The sequence below is a fragment of the Pleurodeles waltl genome, chromosome 5 (assembly GCF_031143425.1).
Source record: "Pleurodeles waltl isolate 20211129_DDA chromosome 5, aPleWal1.hap1.20221129, whole genome shotgun sequence".
Classification (NCBI taxonomy): domain Eukaryota; kingdom Metazoa; phylum Chordata; class Amphibia; order Caudata; family Salamandridae; genus Pleurodeles; species Pleurodeles waltl.
The window spans coordinates 732819904-732836586 of NC_090444.1; the positions used below are offsets into that span (position 1 = coordinate 732819904).

The following is a 16683-nucleotide window of genomic DNA, read 5'->3' on the forward strand; positions in this document are numbered from 1 at the left end:
AAATCTGGCACCAAGTATAAATATTGGACCCTCAGATGCAACTCCTCACTACACCTCTGGACCTCTGGAAGGTTCCTAAGGAGTGCTGTGCTGCTCTGCTGCAAGAAGAACTGCTACTGTTCAGGCTGTCACCAGGCTACCCTGCTGGCTGCTGCTCTGCTGTCTCAGTGAAAAGGACTGGACCTGCATCTTGAACACATGACCACCAGACTGACTCCACGGGCCAGCTGGTTAGCCTCCTGATCAGAGCATCAGGGACAAATGGCTCCAAACACAAACCCAGCACCTGCACTCTGTGTGCTGTGAGTCTTGCCCCCTCCAAGTTGTTTCACCCCAGTCCCGGACCTTGAAAGTGGGTCTGAAAGTGTTCTACCAGCTGAGCTGTGGTCTCTGGGGCAGAACCGACGTAACACAATGCATCTCCTCTCAGCTCCAGATTGGAACCACTGCTGTGCAACGCATCCCTGATACAGGACCTTGCATCACAGCTCACAGCTCCTTGGAACCACCACTGCACGACACATCCCCAACACAGGACTTTGCATCGCAATCCTTTGTCGACAGCATCCCTGATTATGACACATAACCTCACTACAGCCACACAGGGCCTCGCATCTAAAGCTCCATCAGCAGTTTCATTGGAACCACCGCTGCACGACGCATCTCCAGTGCAGGACCTCACATCGCAGGCCATAGCTTCTCGGAACCACCTTAACACGATGCATGCTCAATGCAGGATCTCACAACACTCTGCAACCAGGATCTAACGTACTTTGTTCAGTGGGCCTAACTCGGTCCTTGTATCCAGCCCATGTTCATCACAGCTGACAAGATAACCACAGTTGGTGCACTGTGCTTTTAGGCACTATTTTCAATTAAACCTTTTAAATTGCATATTTATGGTCCTACTGATTGGACTTTTGTAATTTTGGCCTCAAATCAAATTTTACCCTATTTTTCTAAATTGGTATGGTTTCTTTCTTGTGTTGTGTTTTCACTTTGTTACTGTGTGTGTGCTGCATAAATACTTTATGCATTGCCTCTAAGTTAAGCCTGGCTGCATTGGTGCCAAGAGTTAAGCACAGGTTAATTTGGGGTTTGCTTGTTTTTTACCCTGAGACGGATTGAGGTTGCTGCTTCAGGAGGGTTTCACTCCCCCTCAACCAACAACCCAACTTCCTGTGCCACCTGTTAAGGTTTTTATTTTTTCTGAATTTTGGAACAGATATGTGTTGTGTATCTGAACATCATGCTACACTATTTAATCCAGTAATACACTTTTTGTAAAGTTTTATTACAAGGATTTGTTTAAACCTGAAATGCATCCAGGACGGTTACATTGTGGTTGTTGTGTTAGAACAGTGAGGCAAGACCCAGAATTACTTATTTAAAAATCAAAAAACCTATAATAACATGTTTCAAGTTAATTTATTTAACATGCACAGTTAACTAAAACTATTACATGCACATTAAAAATATTTTGTTTTAAACTAGCCATAACAGTACAGTACAACCGTTAAGACACGTAATATCAGTCAAAATATTATACTCAAAAATATTCGTAGATCGACCAAAACATGCATCTGAGGAAATCCCCTAAACATTGGCTCCTAAATGATGTGTAGCTTTCATCAGGTATAGAGGCTACTCATATTGTGCAAACCACTTGCTTAAAAATACCTTTACTTTGTAATTCTGTTATGCTAAGTAAAGTAACGTACTACTTACTTGAGAGATTGATCTAAGGGCCTAAGGAGTATGATATTTACAGTCACCCCCGGGTCAGATAATACTAAAAAAGAAATAAAAATATTTAAAGGACCACAGTATAAAGTGATGTGTGCCTGCTACTTTCTCAAGAAAAACGAATCTCTCAAACTGTTGTGCAAAACCGCTTGCTAAATTTTTTTTTTAGAATGCAATAATGATATGCTAAGTAAAAAGCTGCTTACAAAAAGGATTGAGCTAGGGGCCTGACTAGCATAATATTTGCAATTTATTATACTGCCCCAGCCTAATCAAATAGTGACAAACCAGAGAAAATAGTTGCAAGCCCCAGAGTATGAAATACTATGTGCCTGCTACTTCCTCAAGGTCACCAATGTTCAGAACATGACTCAGTGCATGGCTCACTGAAAAGCTCAAGCCCCAGAGTATAAAGTGCTGTGCGCCTGCTACCTCCTCAACGTCACCAATACACAACCCTCTACTCAGTGCTTAATTCGATGAAGAGATCAGTCAGGAGCTAGCATTTTTCCAGCTCTGTAGCAACGAAGTAAAAAAATCTCACAGCCTTACAAGCTAAGTGCACAGATTTTCCTCTCAGTAAGGTGATTACAGCTGGTCAGCATGATCTAATTTCCAAGGTTCCTAAGCATGGACTTAAAAATGTTCGCCTGTGTATTAACAAAGCCAGAAATGCACACAATAGATGCAGCAACATTTCGTTGGTATATCCATAAAGCTGGCACTCTGTAGTAGACCACTGCTGCTTCCAAGATGGCACAAGGTCTTCAGATGAAAACACACTCAGGCGTATTAACATTAGATCATGTTTCACGGCCTCTGAGAAATAGGAGGATAGATATGGCTGGGACCCCAAGCTCCATGTGACGGCATGACCACACACGGATGGTGTTTGCTCGCTAACGTGGCCTTGTCTATGATGAATGATGAAAGTTTGTCTGCTCTTCTGGTAAGTTATTTGAAGGGAGCATATTCCATGAGGGTTTGTAAAGCTTCTTCTAGATACAGTGTGTGTGAATGAGTTATTTAATGCTGGGAGCACAGAGTTCTTATCATGGGCCTGCCTTTCCAATTCCAGTGAGCACTGATTTGCTAGTGAGTCCACTTCGGCTGCCATTGTCCTCCAACAGAATTTCACTACTGCCCCCTGCCTAGATGGGCCCTGATGATGCAGGCCAAACTGAAGCCTAATTTGGGCTTGCAAGACGTACTGCTGAATCGCAAACAGTTTTTTAAAGCGGCTTTATTTTAGAGTGTTTAAGAAAACAGCATCTTTTTCTTTGAGCAATTCAGAGCTGTAAGATATTGAAGGGTAAATTTGGCTCCCACAACTTCAAAGAGATGTTTAGTAGAGGGGTTTTGAGTGTTAGGGCCTCATTACAAGTTTGGAGGAGGGGATTACTCCATCACAAATGTGGCGGATATCTTGCCCGCCATATTACAAGTTCCATTATATCCTATGGAACTTGTAATATGGCGGATGGGAGATCCGTCATGTTTGTGACAGAGTAATCCCCTCCACCAAACTCGTAATGAGGCCCTAAGTTTTTAAGGTTTTAAATGCAAACAGCAAATTGTTGCCTATGGCTCGATTCAACTATAGGTGCTGTTTGTAGGTTAAGTGGGAGTCTAAATGGACTCCGAGGTACATATATGTTTTAACCAATTCTAGGATGTTATCATGTGCCCACCAGGAGAATTTAGGCTGTCTGTTGTTGCCTACACTCATAAAGCAAAAAACCTTGGTTTTGCTGTAGTTCAGGTCCAGATACACATTGTTGGTATACCCCACCAGTTGGTCTATTAACTGTTGCAGCCCGATTAGAGTTTTGCTGAGGAGGATGATGTAATTGGCATATTGCAGGCTTCTAACTTCTTCCATGTCTTGCCTGGGAGGATCACCCTTCACTTGGGCTAGATGGCTGTCGAGGTCAGCCATATATATGTTGAAAAGAGAAGGTGCAAGAAAGCACCACTGTTTTCTGCCAATGTTGGTGTGGATTTTTTTGGTGGTTCATCGGCCAACCCCTAACTTAATTTGAACCCATGTGTTTGAATAAAGGTTGATGATTGCCTCAAGCAGTTTTGCTATCACCCCCACCATGCCATCTTTTCCCACAACTTAGCCCTCAGACCTTAATCAAAGGCAGCTTTTAGGTCGATAAAACAAGAATAGAGCTTGTTGTGCTTGGCAATTGCTTGCTCAGCCAAAAATGGAACCACCAACAGGTTGGTTAAATTGCTCATTCCTGCTCCGAAGCCTTTCTGGACTTTAGGAATTATGTTAGACCAATTGGCCCAGACCTCTAAATTAATGAGTAATTTTGAGGCATATATCTTGGTGTCCACATCTGTTAGAGCAATTAATCTGTAGTTTGCCAGGTTTGAGCATTCACCTGATTTGTATATTGTCTGGAAAATGCTAGCTCGCCAGGATTTCAGGATTGGGTTAGTTGCCAAAATAAAGTTGAAGAGGGGTGTGAGGTATGAAGCCCAGAGGCTGGGATCCTGTTTGAATAAGACATTTGGGAGGCCAATGGGTCCTGCTGCCCCCTCAGATCTGAGCCTTTTTAGTGACTGGATTACCTGTTTATTACTGACCAGATGATAGCTGCCTCTGGCGAGCACAAACCTTGCTGCTCATACTGGCCTGCCACCTCATATGCTAGTGAGAGAGGGGCCTGGTCTGCCTGATTGTACACAGTGACAATATATGAAGACAAGGCCTCTTTAGTGATGCCAGCGTTGTGGTGCCGATTCCGACCATTGGCTAATTTGTTTATTTCAGCCCAAAAAGATGTAGAGTTCTTTTGCTTACTTGCATAAAGTAACTTGATTCAAAGATCCATGTTGTGGTTATATTTTGCAGTCCAGATAGCATGTTTTAAGCTTGTTTCCTTTTAGCAATTTTGCAAATTATGTCCTGTCTCGGTTGGCCACCCCGCAAACGTGTGCGTCTGAGCTCTCTGTTGAGTTGCTTTTTCATGGTTCGTAGATGTAGGATGAACCATTCTGCCCTGCTCCGGCCAAGGCCTTGGTTGCTTTGGGGTTTGGTCGGAAATCTTTTAATAAGGGTTTCGACATGGGCCTCCTATATCTAAATGAGTGATCTACTATAATTAGAAATTGCCATTTCGGAAGTGAGGCAAGTGGTGACAAAATCCACGATGTACCCTACCTCCATGTCCTTCCATTTAAGGCACCTCAAGTTGAATAAATGGGGGAAAGAAGACAGGCCTTGTGCTTCTTGGGTCCGAGGTGGAGTGAGCTCCAAGATGACTGTTTGAGTAAAATGATTGCTATGTGGGCCTGCTATTATGGAGTAGTGGGTAATTCCCATGAATAGGTCAGGGTCGGCTAAGGTATAATCTAAGATGGAGCCCAACTTATCTGCCACTCTGATGGAGGCTGCAGGGTTATCCAATGGGCTTCTCCCATTGAGTGGTTACACACCCAAGGCTTCGAGGGCTAATATGCAAGACTTGCTTTATTGGTCTCTTCTAGTTTTATTTCCGATTAATGTTGGTATGTGATTAGGAAGTTTAACGTCTGGGCCTTGTAATAGGTTCATAATAATAACATGGTTTCTGTCTACCATTTAATGAATGGATGGATAGATGGATAAACGGACAAACGGACGGCAGACGGACGGACGCGAGACGGACGGATGCATGGATAAGTGAAAGTATGCACATATACTGTAGCAATGAGCTGTGAGTGGTGCACACATCTAGATCCCACGATGTACTGCCCCCACAACAAACTGCACTTATCGATTGCCTGCTTCACTTTTACCCTGCAGTCCAAGATACTGAAATCCAAGAGCCAAACGAGCTTGAGGATCCTTGCCCTGTGCCATTCCATACATCATAAATGCGCACAAATGTGAAGTAATGCCCACATCAGGCCACGTGCGTAGGCATTTCTCTACAGCACCCATCTAGGCAACCTAAGGTGAATCCTCCTCAAGGACACCTCAATCTAGGTAAGTGCCACGGCATGCCTTTCAGCATCTTCATATCTCTTTACTTCCAGAAGTCAGGGAATGAAGGGGGTGTATGTTTTAACCCGACCCGTTCCCCCATTCTAATTCCCACTATCTTCCTCTACAGCTTCAAGGATCTGCTTGTAAACGTGCCAGTCATGGACAAGCAGCTGCTTGATCTCTGGCAATATCCAGCTCTACTGGAATTCAGCACTGGACAAATACAAAAATTGTGCGGATTTAATCTCATGCTGTCAGAATATTGTTCCCTGTTGCTACAAAGATTGCAAATCAATTCTCCACCACCATCAAATTGTGAATAGTTAAAAAGACTACATACTGATATTTAGCAGTATATCAATGAATCAGCATTGGTACATTCTATAATCAAAAAATACATTTTTTTCAAATACTAAAATATCGGGATAGTTGATGCCGTGTCAGCAGATCATATACAAAGTGTTGTGTAACTGAAATGTTGTGGCCTAATTATATTTTACAAAAATATTTCCTCATAGGAGTTAGTAATAGAAAAAATATTTTTTGCTCAAAACATACTGACATTCAACTCCAAAAAGCAACAACGGTTGTCACTTGTAATATTTCAAAATCTTTTTCACACTAAAGGCAAAATCACCTCATGCAATGAATTCAATGCCAAATGAAAATTAGCGACCACCACACTTGCTTTGTTATATAAAATGTTTATCCACAAAGGACAAATATTAAGGCCTGGCAACAATTTCAAACAATAGTGCAATGTGTCCCATGTGGAAAAAACACAAATTAAACAAATAAAACAAATCATTCGTGAAACAGAAGAGTTTTTCTGTGTTTTAACAATCTGTAAGTTTTATGGTAGTCCATTGGCCATATTTGCCGAGTCGTTTGATTGTTAATACAGTACAATACTATTTTGCGTTTCATGTAAAAAGGTTTTTGGAATGATACCAATGAGAACTGTTATTGTTTTTGTAGACTCATTGCATACCCCGGTTCCATGGGTTTGAGGGTAGCTCTTCTAGAATAGAAAGGCAAACCTCAAAAGCGCGGCCTTCACACATCACGGACCTTGCCAACACTTCGTACCGCGTGCCCTCATCGTACATGAAGACATATCTTGGCAGTCCAGCGTCGAAATCACTTAACGTCAACATTGGAAGTAGTAAATTTTACGGATGAAAAACAGCAGGAAAGTATCCTCGGCGTCATGCTGGTAAAGTGCTTTTTCCTCGAAGCACATTTGATGCATCTGTCAATATTTCCATTTTTGATCTATTTTCTATAAATCGTACTCCAGGAGGAAATTATTGTGATATGTTGTTGGTGTCTGTGGAAAAGGGTACTGCCCCCCCGTTTCTAGGTGTTTAGCTGCAGCTCGTGCATGAACAAATTCCTCCAAAAACCCCAGCACAAACAAAAGCATGCATTGTTTAGGTGAACTTCAGAAGCAGGCAGTGCCTTCAAACGTGGCTTGTTAATGGGATGTTTTTTGTCTGGCCCTTGCAATGTGCTTCTGGTGACTGCTTATTGGAAAAATGTCAGGAACTGAGCCTTTCATTCATCTAAGAGGTGCCTTGGAAGCACTAGAAACAGAGTTAGCATTGACTTAATGGAGATCCGCCACCAATTGAAAGCATCTGTTGATAAGGTCGGGCATAAATGTATTACCGATTAAATTATTTTTGGATTTGCACTGTGCACCTCCATATGGGAACATGCTACACTTTTTGGATGAGGGGCCAGCCCGCTCACACCCACCGGCGGGACCTTTCACAACAAGTCATCCAAGGTACCCTCCACTTGTCTATACATTGAATGAACATTTCTTTCAATAGCAGGGAATTCAACCAAAGCCACACACACATCTAAGCCACGAGAAGCAAAATGGAATATACTGTGAATGTGCAACAATGCATGTCAGTCAGGCAACGCAGGTCAATTTGAAAAAAATTCAAGGCGCAACAAAGAGCTTGGTGAAGGAATTCATTCTTCTCCTTCAGAATCATTTAGGTTATCTTTCAATGAACATGAAGCAGGGCTGCAAATGACTGGCGCTGATAGCAGTATCTGAGGAACTTTCTTATGTAGAAAAGAGTACAACAATTTCATATAAATCACAGCAGGCACCTAACACACAAAACTAAAACATTCCCAGTCATCAAAAATGGCCATCCATAAATGTTTCTGTATCCTAAAACACAACTCAGAAATCTGAGAGCATATGGGGGAAAATAATTACTTCCACACTAAAATAAACAGCCCTGCAGTGAGTAGGTGTGGTGGGGACGTGCTTAGGCGTTGGTCTTTATGTTGTGTGTGTGTCTCCTTGTGGGGATATTTTGCGTTTTTGTGTGTTGATCTCTGAGTTACGTGGCCGTTTCTTTGCTTAAATGTGTGTCTGTGCCTGTGTGTGTCTCTACACCTCTCTCAAGCCCCATACTGGTTACTAAAAGGTTGAGTAAATGTTTAGGATTCAAATGAAAACGCAAACAAGCATTTCACGCAAGAATAATCACTTTCATGGACACGTAGATGTGTATAACTTTGAAAAATAATTAAAATGGAGGTGCTGAGGTTTTCAACAATAAAATCACAATCAGGTTCCAGCCCTGCACGCCTAAACAAATATTTCGAACACATAAAAATGCCTGTGTGTCTACAAGGCCCTTATGCCGATGAATCCGTCTACATACTTGAAACGCAATCAGTCATGAGTGAAGATCATCACCAGGGCGAGTTAAAATCAAGCAGATCAGGGGAGCATCAACAGCGAGCACGCTTTGCTAACAGCAAACAAAAAGCACGAGGAGGCAGTGGAGCTGTGTAAATACTCAGGAAAGAGCCATACACTCGATGAACCATCTGCTGCCAAATACTCTCAATGCAGAGATCCAAAGGGAGGCTGTGTGGTACGTGAGATAACTATCCAGTCCTTGCTTTTTGTTTGCATCCACGTACTTACATGTCCTTAAAATTTAATAGAAATACTGTAGTAATGCAATTCTCCTTGGTTTAGCATATGTCCAGTGGGCGAGTGGGAAATGAGAGACCAGGAACAGCAGAAATATTGCCCTGGGTGCAGACTGTGCCTCCTTAAGTAAAAGGGCCCAGTGGGTTGAGTGCCTTCTAAAATGCCTTCCCCTCAACATGCGTCCCCCAGCTGCCCCCAAGATCCAGTCCACAGCACATGCAGGGCATTTGTGTCCCACAGCATTCATTCCAATAAAGAAAGAATGCCCTTTCCTTGCCCGCTCACAAGAACATGGGCAGTGATTTTCTCTTCCCCCTACCACACGCTGTGCAATATGAATTTAAGTCTGTCCAACTCTTCCTCCTCTCTCTGCTCCTCATCCTCCACCTCCAACATGCTTAATTTGTCCGGGCCCTTCCTTCTGCACTGAACTTAATATTAGTAATTTCGATTTATACTGCTTTTATCCTCCTCAGAAGGACGAACACCTCACACAGCCCCAAGCGACTCACACTAGATAGTTTGTGGTGCAAACAACTCTCTACAGAGGTCGCAACAGTAGCATAATATGTTTTATCTGTGAAAATCTGGCCATGTTTAGATAGCAATGTCACATGTATTCTACAGGCTCCGCTTTCGATAATGGCAGGATCTTTATTTCAGTCTAACTGTTAATTTTTACTTTTGTTTTAGTTTAATTAGTTTTTTAGAACATCAAAAGACATTGGCCCTGGAGGGCTTCAAAAACAAAAATACCCCCTACATACATTTGCTTTTCCAATGCCTTTCTTATTCGCATTCTCATGAGAAATGTTGTGTTCTCTCTGAGAGTTCCATTAAGCGTATGCCCCAAATTTACAGAAAAGGCAGCAGCCAAAATGAGATGGCACTCTCCTCCCCCTAGCGCTGGTGCTGATTTCAGTTTCCATACACCACGCACACACCTTTGTGCCATAGTGCAAGGGTGCGTGCAAGGGTATAGCATAGGTTTTATACCTTTTCAGTACAAAATACTATGCTTACACACATTTAAAAACTTTTCCTACTTTGTATGCAAGCTGCACAGTGCAGCACACATGCAAAGTCAGGAAAGAATGGAGAAATGAAAACATTTCTCCTTTTAATGCCTGCTTTCAGATTGTGTTAGCTCTTCCGCAAAACCCTGTATACTATTGTTTGTAGACAGGGTTTTGCATCAAAAGGCATGGGTGGTTCCATGAAAACACCTACGTATCATCCATGGAACACCCTTTAGGCTCTAAGTAACGCAAAGCAGTGCTTTGTGCTGATTTGCATTAATTTTAGGATACTATCCAGAGCAAAATATATTTTGCACCGGAAAGTAAATTAGGAATAAAACACTTTGTGCTAGTTAGCGTCACTTTTGTGACGTTAAGCCAGTCTAAAATGTTTGTAAATTTCCCCCTATTTCTCTAAATGGTGATGTGAGGATATCTCAGAGTTTTTGCCTTTGCTTTAGTATAGAATACTGGGTGTACTGTGCTACATCTCGGAGTGGGAAGGTGTGATCACAGTCAGTTGCTATTTTCCGTCTCTTCCCAGCGCGGCGCAAATTATTAAGCAGTTACATAGATCAGGGTTAGTGCAGGGAGCTATAAAGATCATTAAGTCAGGCCACCAGGCAACCCTCTCCAGCAATGAAGAGTGGACCAACCTTATCTGTTCACAAAGGTGTCCTGGAACTAGGGTCAAACAGGCGATCAAAATCAGCTCTGGTGAAAATATTCGAACCAGCCCCACACTACAGGAGACCACGACTAGTATGGGGCCATGGAGGCATGGCTACTTCATGGCAGCCACTCCAGCTCTGACAGAAGCCCCAAAGCCTGACACTAACTACAGAAATGTCAAAGTGGCAGAATGACTAGCTCTGTCCTGCTCGGAACCTTTATGTAAAATAACAGAGAAGAATGGTTCCACTTAAGTAGAGAAACACCTCCTGCCTAGTTGTGTACTTTTGGTTTCGCTTTTGCATTTGTAAATTCAGAACTGCAATTACCAGAATGCAAAAAAAATCAGGACTGGATGGACAACTCATGCCTGACATAGCACAACCTGAGATATGAAATGATATACTCTGATGACATACAATTCATTTTTGAAAGACCGTTCCTCCTAAACAACCACATGTCGACGTTAAATCTTGTGCTAATTTCTTGAGACTTCAGAATTAACTTTGCACAGTATATTGATACATGTCTGTTAGGACTTAGCATAGATAAACATGCAATATTCTGGAAAAGCCTTTCTAAAAAAACAAAAATAAAATGTCCACGAGCCTAGCAACATTGCTCAATCATCTGTAAATATGAAATGCAAACGAATCACATGAAGATTTAAAAAGAGAGAAACAATGCAAAGAGAAGATATCAGGAAATCTAACTAAAAAACAACCGAGCGTAACGCCTTTCCTTCAAAGAAACAGTTTTGTGTGGTTAGTGTCTTCCCGAGTGCTGACGAAAGTTACTCCAGTCTTACCTTTCTGTAGACCAGCATGTTTGGAGATTCATCGGCCACCCCGTTGTTGCTCTGCCCGTAGTTGTTTCCCTGGGCCATGTCCCAAATGGAAACACTGCGTTAAACTGCCCGTGACTGCTCCTGATGCTGTCAACAAAACATAACAGAGTCTAACTAGGGAGTTATTGCAACCAATTCCTGCATCTAGACAATGAATGCCCCTTAAAAAAAGAAGTCCATGAATTAATACTAAACCACCAATCCGTTAGATGTAGATGCTACCAGAGGTGCAGCAAAGGTTCAATGAGACCTAATCCCAGGTCTGGTGACTCAGTTGAATACTGTATCGGATGCTGAGGTATGCGCTTGGTCCCATGGTCATAAGTTCAAAACTCGGTAGTCCACTCAGTCTTTCATTCTCCCTAGGGTGTGTACCTTTGAGCTGGCTAATAATAAACATCCCGTTTCGGTTAACAGCAACAAGAGACTCCTCATGGGTGAACACACAGTTTACGAATACTCATATTTTAACCGTAGCACATGAAATGAGCACATCTATCTCTTGATTAGGTAGTAAATTACAGATTTAGTTAGGCCACTGTGGACTCCTCATCCCCAGCGCTTGCTGCACTAATGACAGTTGCACCCCTGGATTCTACGACGGAGACAGTACACTACTTCCTCAATACACAGATGACCATCCCTAGCGCTGCAATATAGCCGATGATATTGTTCTGCCGGGTCATCCGGCTAAGAGAAGCCAATCTCCAAAGACAGGTATGTTGATAAATAAGTGCACCCTCCCCGAGAACTCGTGGAAAGCGGCCTACATCGAGCATAAATACACAGACATTCCTCCAACATTTTTGGGGGAAAAAAATGAGGTAGGAATGAGAAAAGCACTCTAGAGGGCACCGCAAGTAAAGCTCGAGGGTAGCTGAGTTTACCAGTGCGTCTTAAATATGCAGGTGTAACTACTCTTTTTTCCAGAAGAGCAGTTTATGCCGCCCATGCCGAGTCTTTGAAATTTGAAGTGAACTTGCAAAAAAAGGGAATGATGGCTAGCGCAATATAAATGTGTCATCCCCGCAGCTTCCACTGTGCGGCCTTCTGACGGATCCCTGGCTGAAGGAGAGTGAGTAGTCGCGGCTGCCGGCCCCGGTCTCTACCTGCTGACTCGAACCGTCTATGGGAACGCAGTGCAGAGTTTCAGCACCGCGAACAGCGCAACCGGAGAGAGGCTGCATGTGCCTCTTGGGAGATGCCCTGCCCCGTTCAGGCCTCACGAGCAGCGTGCAGGGACTTCAGCACCATGGACACAGCTGGCCCGCTGCGCTCGGCGCTGTTCACGGTGCTGGTAGAAAGCTGCCACTGAACCGAGCCTTCAGTGAGGGTTCTGATCTCAGAAAACTACACCGAAGTATTGGTCGAGCCCACTGACAAGGCCCGCGACCCCCTACGTTGGTGTAGTGGTGCTTTAGATGGGGACAGCAGGTGCTGACTGGTGTGCTGTCCCCACATAGGCGCAGTCAACACATGCTGCTCCATTTTGAAGTTGAACCCGTGGGACACAATCAATGTTTTGTTGTTTGGCTGATGCTAGCCATCTGTAAGCATCGACAACGCTCCCTGGATTGGTCTATACCTTTAAACTCATTGACGCGGCCGGTTCTCCTTGGTCTCTCTTAAACTGTACCACATGGACACATCCCTTGCTTCCAGTCTCGCTCTAGAGTTGAACACCATTAATACAGCCACTGATTCTTGGTTTAGTCAATGCATACGCAGCGCGGCCACAAGCAACGCTTTCTGCTTCGGTTCATAGTTTGTCTGATTACACAGACATGGTACCCTGGGCTGCTCTGCAGTTTATCCCCTTCCTTCGTACGGTGTATGGTTTCTCCCATGGACACAGCCAGTGCTACTAGGTCTGGCCTATAGTTGCAACTCATTGGTACAGTAAATGTGTTCTGGTTATTTCAATAGTTTTCGTCTCACTGATGATGTTGTTAACAGTTGCAACCCATGGACACAATCAGAACTGTCTTAGATGGTGTACAATTTGAACCTATGGACGCAGCCACCGCTGCCTTATTTGTTGTACAATTCTCCCACACGGACACAGTCAATGCAGCCTGGATTAGTCGATAGCCTCACACCCAAGGATAGAGCCAACGCTTCCTGCTTATAGCTACAACCAATGCTGCAACAATGTGTACAGATCTACGGGCGGCATAAATGTCACTTAGTTTCAGCACCAGGATCTCAACTAACGTGGGGACGTCGAGGTCTTTGACACCGCAGACAGCAGAAATGCCGTTTATTAAAGACACTGATTTTGCCAGCCTTGATGTTAAGCATGCAACGCAGCCACCCCCTCCCGAGCTACACATGCATCCCCGCATCACCACTGCCTCATACAGCCATAGCTGAAGGAATGTGCATCTTCTTCCCTCTGTGTTAATGTTTTGCCGAGTTACCTGGCAGCCCAAGGTCACAGTGGCGCCTGCCTCCGATCTCCCCCTTTCCTCCCGACTGTGCTGCGGCTCCGTCAGCTAGAGGCGGGCGGAGGAATGCACTTCAGGTTCATCCCAAGCACCGCAGCTCGGAGGCCTCCCCTCTCTCGCCGGCCAGGTTCCTCCCGCTCTATACGGACGCTCCTTGTCCCTGCTCTCCGCCTCCCCTACCTCCCTCTCTTTCTTCCTCTCCGGAGCCTGCCTGGATTGGGTGCAGTGCGCAAGCGCGGCCGGCGAGCGCCGCCCGGGCCTCCTGATGTGCAATCAGGCGGCGAAGTGCGCGCGCGCCCCGGCAAGGACCAGGAGTGAGAGTCACGTGCACAGCGAGCGTCAGAAAGCGCCGAGGCGGAGGCAGCTCCTAGGCTACCGCTCGAGACCCTAGCTCGCCTCGCGCAGGAGGTTTGGAGATCCGGTGCGTGCATCACAGCCAATCACTGCTCTCGTATACAGCGGAGAGGTATAGAGGTGTTGACCTCTGGAAGACGGTTTAGGGTACTATGGGCATTTATGTCACAGTAGGCAATTTATACTGGGAAAACGTGGGGTGTAACATCACCTTTTTCTCGCACAGCCCCCCAAAAATACCAGTTATGTTGTGCGTTAACGGGCACCCAGTCTTCCTTCATCCCATTCCTCCTGAACCTAGGAGAGCCGGTTGAGCTCAGTGTCAGTCTAAAGTACTGGCTAGGCTGGGAACGGCAAAACGAGACGCCGGATCTCATCATGGTGAGGGATGTGGGTTGGGGCAAATAGGTCATAGTGACAATCGGCTATATATGTCGCTAAAGTGACGTGCTTCAATAACTCATTACGTCATTGTTATGTTTTCAATTGAATGTGTTCTGCCGTTGCTATGTGGCTGTATGTTCCATGTGGAACACAGAACATCAGAGACAACGGCAGGCACTGGACAGCAGGCTCCAAACAATAAAGTTGTGTTCTTCTACATGTGTGAAATTCTTAACACACCAATCTGGTGATGATAGTCTGGAGCTGGAACCTACACGAAGCAGATGTTCAAAGTTGTTACTATAAAGAAAAAACTATTCAGCACTGCTAACTGAAGCCACGGAACAGTGGATTAAACTACTGCTATCCCTAGCAGGATGCATTGCCATTATTAAAACGGTTGTGCTCCCGAGATTTTTGTTCCTTTTCCAGAAAACATTAATGTTGTTGCCTAGACCTGGCTTCACCACCCTGTAGTCACTTCTGAGCAGATTAACTTGGACTGGGAACAACCTAGAGTTCAGTGGCAGGTCCTAACTCTGCCGTACAACATGGGGGGGAGGGGGAGGGCTCTTAATGCTCCTGATTTAGAGACATACTTCAAGGCATCACACTCAATGTTTGCACATTCTTGGCTCCACTGCCCTCATGATCTACCACACTTGCATATAGAACATGACATGTCAACACCTTACACCCTGCCTTTCTAAATATTCTTGTCTCCAAACAACATCATGGTATATTTAACTCTCTGAACACCACTACACATGCATGGTATGGTCTCATGACTAAGTAGGCACTTCCTCTGCTATTTTCACCTCACATAAAAGTCGAGTTGTGTGATTGGTGTCAATTAGGCCATGTCAAAAGAGTGGTTGCGGCGCTTCATAAATTAGGTATTGAGACTATGGTGGACTTTTTCACAAGGGTGTGATGCGGTCATGGCAGTCTATCACAGAACAAGTGGAGACCCCAACACCGCTCATGAGATATCATTAGTAAAGAGCCCTTTGCACTATGTGTGAACTTCTAGGTGATGATTTATTAGAGCCCCCAGAAATGGTGGCTCTCTCCACAGTGAAAGAAGACACTGCACACAGTAAACTAGTGGCCAGGCTTCAGGCCTATGCGCAGGAGGCACGCAGATGAGGTCCAGCAAAAGATAGATTGGAATGGCGTAGGGCCCTAGATATAGTCTTAACAGACATGCTGCTTCATGATTCATTCCATATTTCTTAACAGGGGACACAGATTGATTCATTTTAAATATATAAATTGGACATACTACACACCTGTTGGTCTGTTTAAATATAGGTTACGCACCACGTCAGACTGTCCAAGATGTAGTGAGGGGGAGGCGGGTCTTCTCCACATACATGGACCTGTTCCAGGATACAACAGTTTTGGGTGCATGTGTTCACTTAGTTGGAAGACATACTAGGAGTAAAATTAGTTGTCACACCGCTATTAGCTCTCCTTGGTTATGATAGGCATGTGGAGGATGAAGTTAGGTGTTAGGTGTTAGGTGCCTGTTGGCTATGGACCTTTTATTCTCAAAACACAGAGTGGCTATGCTGTGACACCGTGGCCCATCACCCACTTCAGAAGACTGGCATGCTGATATGGTATACTGCAGCACCCAGACAAATACACATAATAAGTTAACCTCACCACAGCATCGTCCAATAAATTACTGGGGACCATATCAAACCCACTTAATTGGTAAGGTGACCGGAAAACCAGAAGGGGAGCAATTGCAAAATCTTATCGGAAACTAGAATACACATGTTGTCTCCCTAACACAGGGATACTCAAAGTACGGCCCGGGGGCCGCCTGCGGACCTCCTGATGTTTAATTGTGGCCCCGTAGCGAACAGTAGCACTCAGCTGCTGTTCACTAGAGAGAGCAGGAACAAACAGAAAGCTGCAACACAAACTGGTATACTTTATTTACATGTTAATTAAAGTAACAGTATAGAAGAAAAGGTGTCCTAGAAACCTCTCTTTAGAAACAACTTTAGTTTTAGACATCTTGCACCTAACATGCCAAAACTTGATCAACTCAGCAAACTTTAAAAAAGTGTATTTTATCAACATGCATGAGCATTTTACCTTAGAAGACCAGGTTATATCACTGAATAAGAGGCATTATTAGCAATGACAGTTTTCACACATGATCTTGGAAACATTCATGCCACCCCCATTTGGAAAACAGTGCCATTATTGTCAGGTGCACCTTGTGAGTAGTCTTGTTA

General features: G+C 44.2%; 1 protein-coding gene across 2 annotated transcripts in view; it reads right to left on the minus strand.

The window, feature by feature from the left end:
* The window catches only part of RGS7 (regulator of G protein signaling 7), a 1783260-nt gene extending 1769183 nt beyond the window's left edge, over nucleotides 1-14077 (minus strand). The window contains exons 1-2 of one of the 2 annotated variants that reach the window (XM_069234688.1): nucleotides 13664-14077; nucleotides 11205-11330 (exon numbers count right to left, since the gene is read on the minus strand). In XM_069234688.1, coding sequence (XP_069090789.1) covers nucleotides 11205-11282 — 78 coding nt within the window. In that variant the 5' untranslated portion in view covers nucleotides 11283-11330; nucleotides 13664-14077. The remainder of the gene's footprint in view (nucleotides 1-11204; nucleotides 11331-13663) is intronic. The other variant, XM_069234689.1, reaches the window with a different exon arrangement.
* Between the last annotated feature and the right edge of the window lie 2606 nt (nucleotides 14078-16683).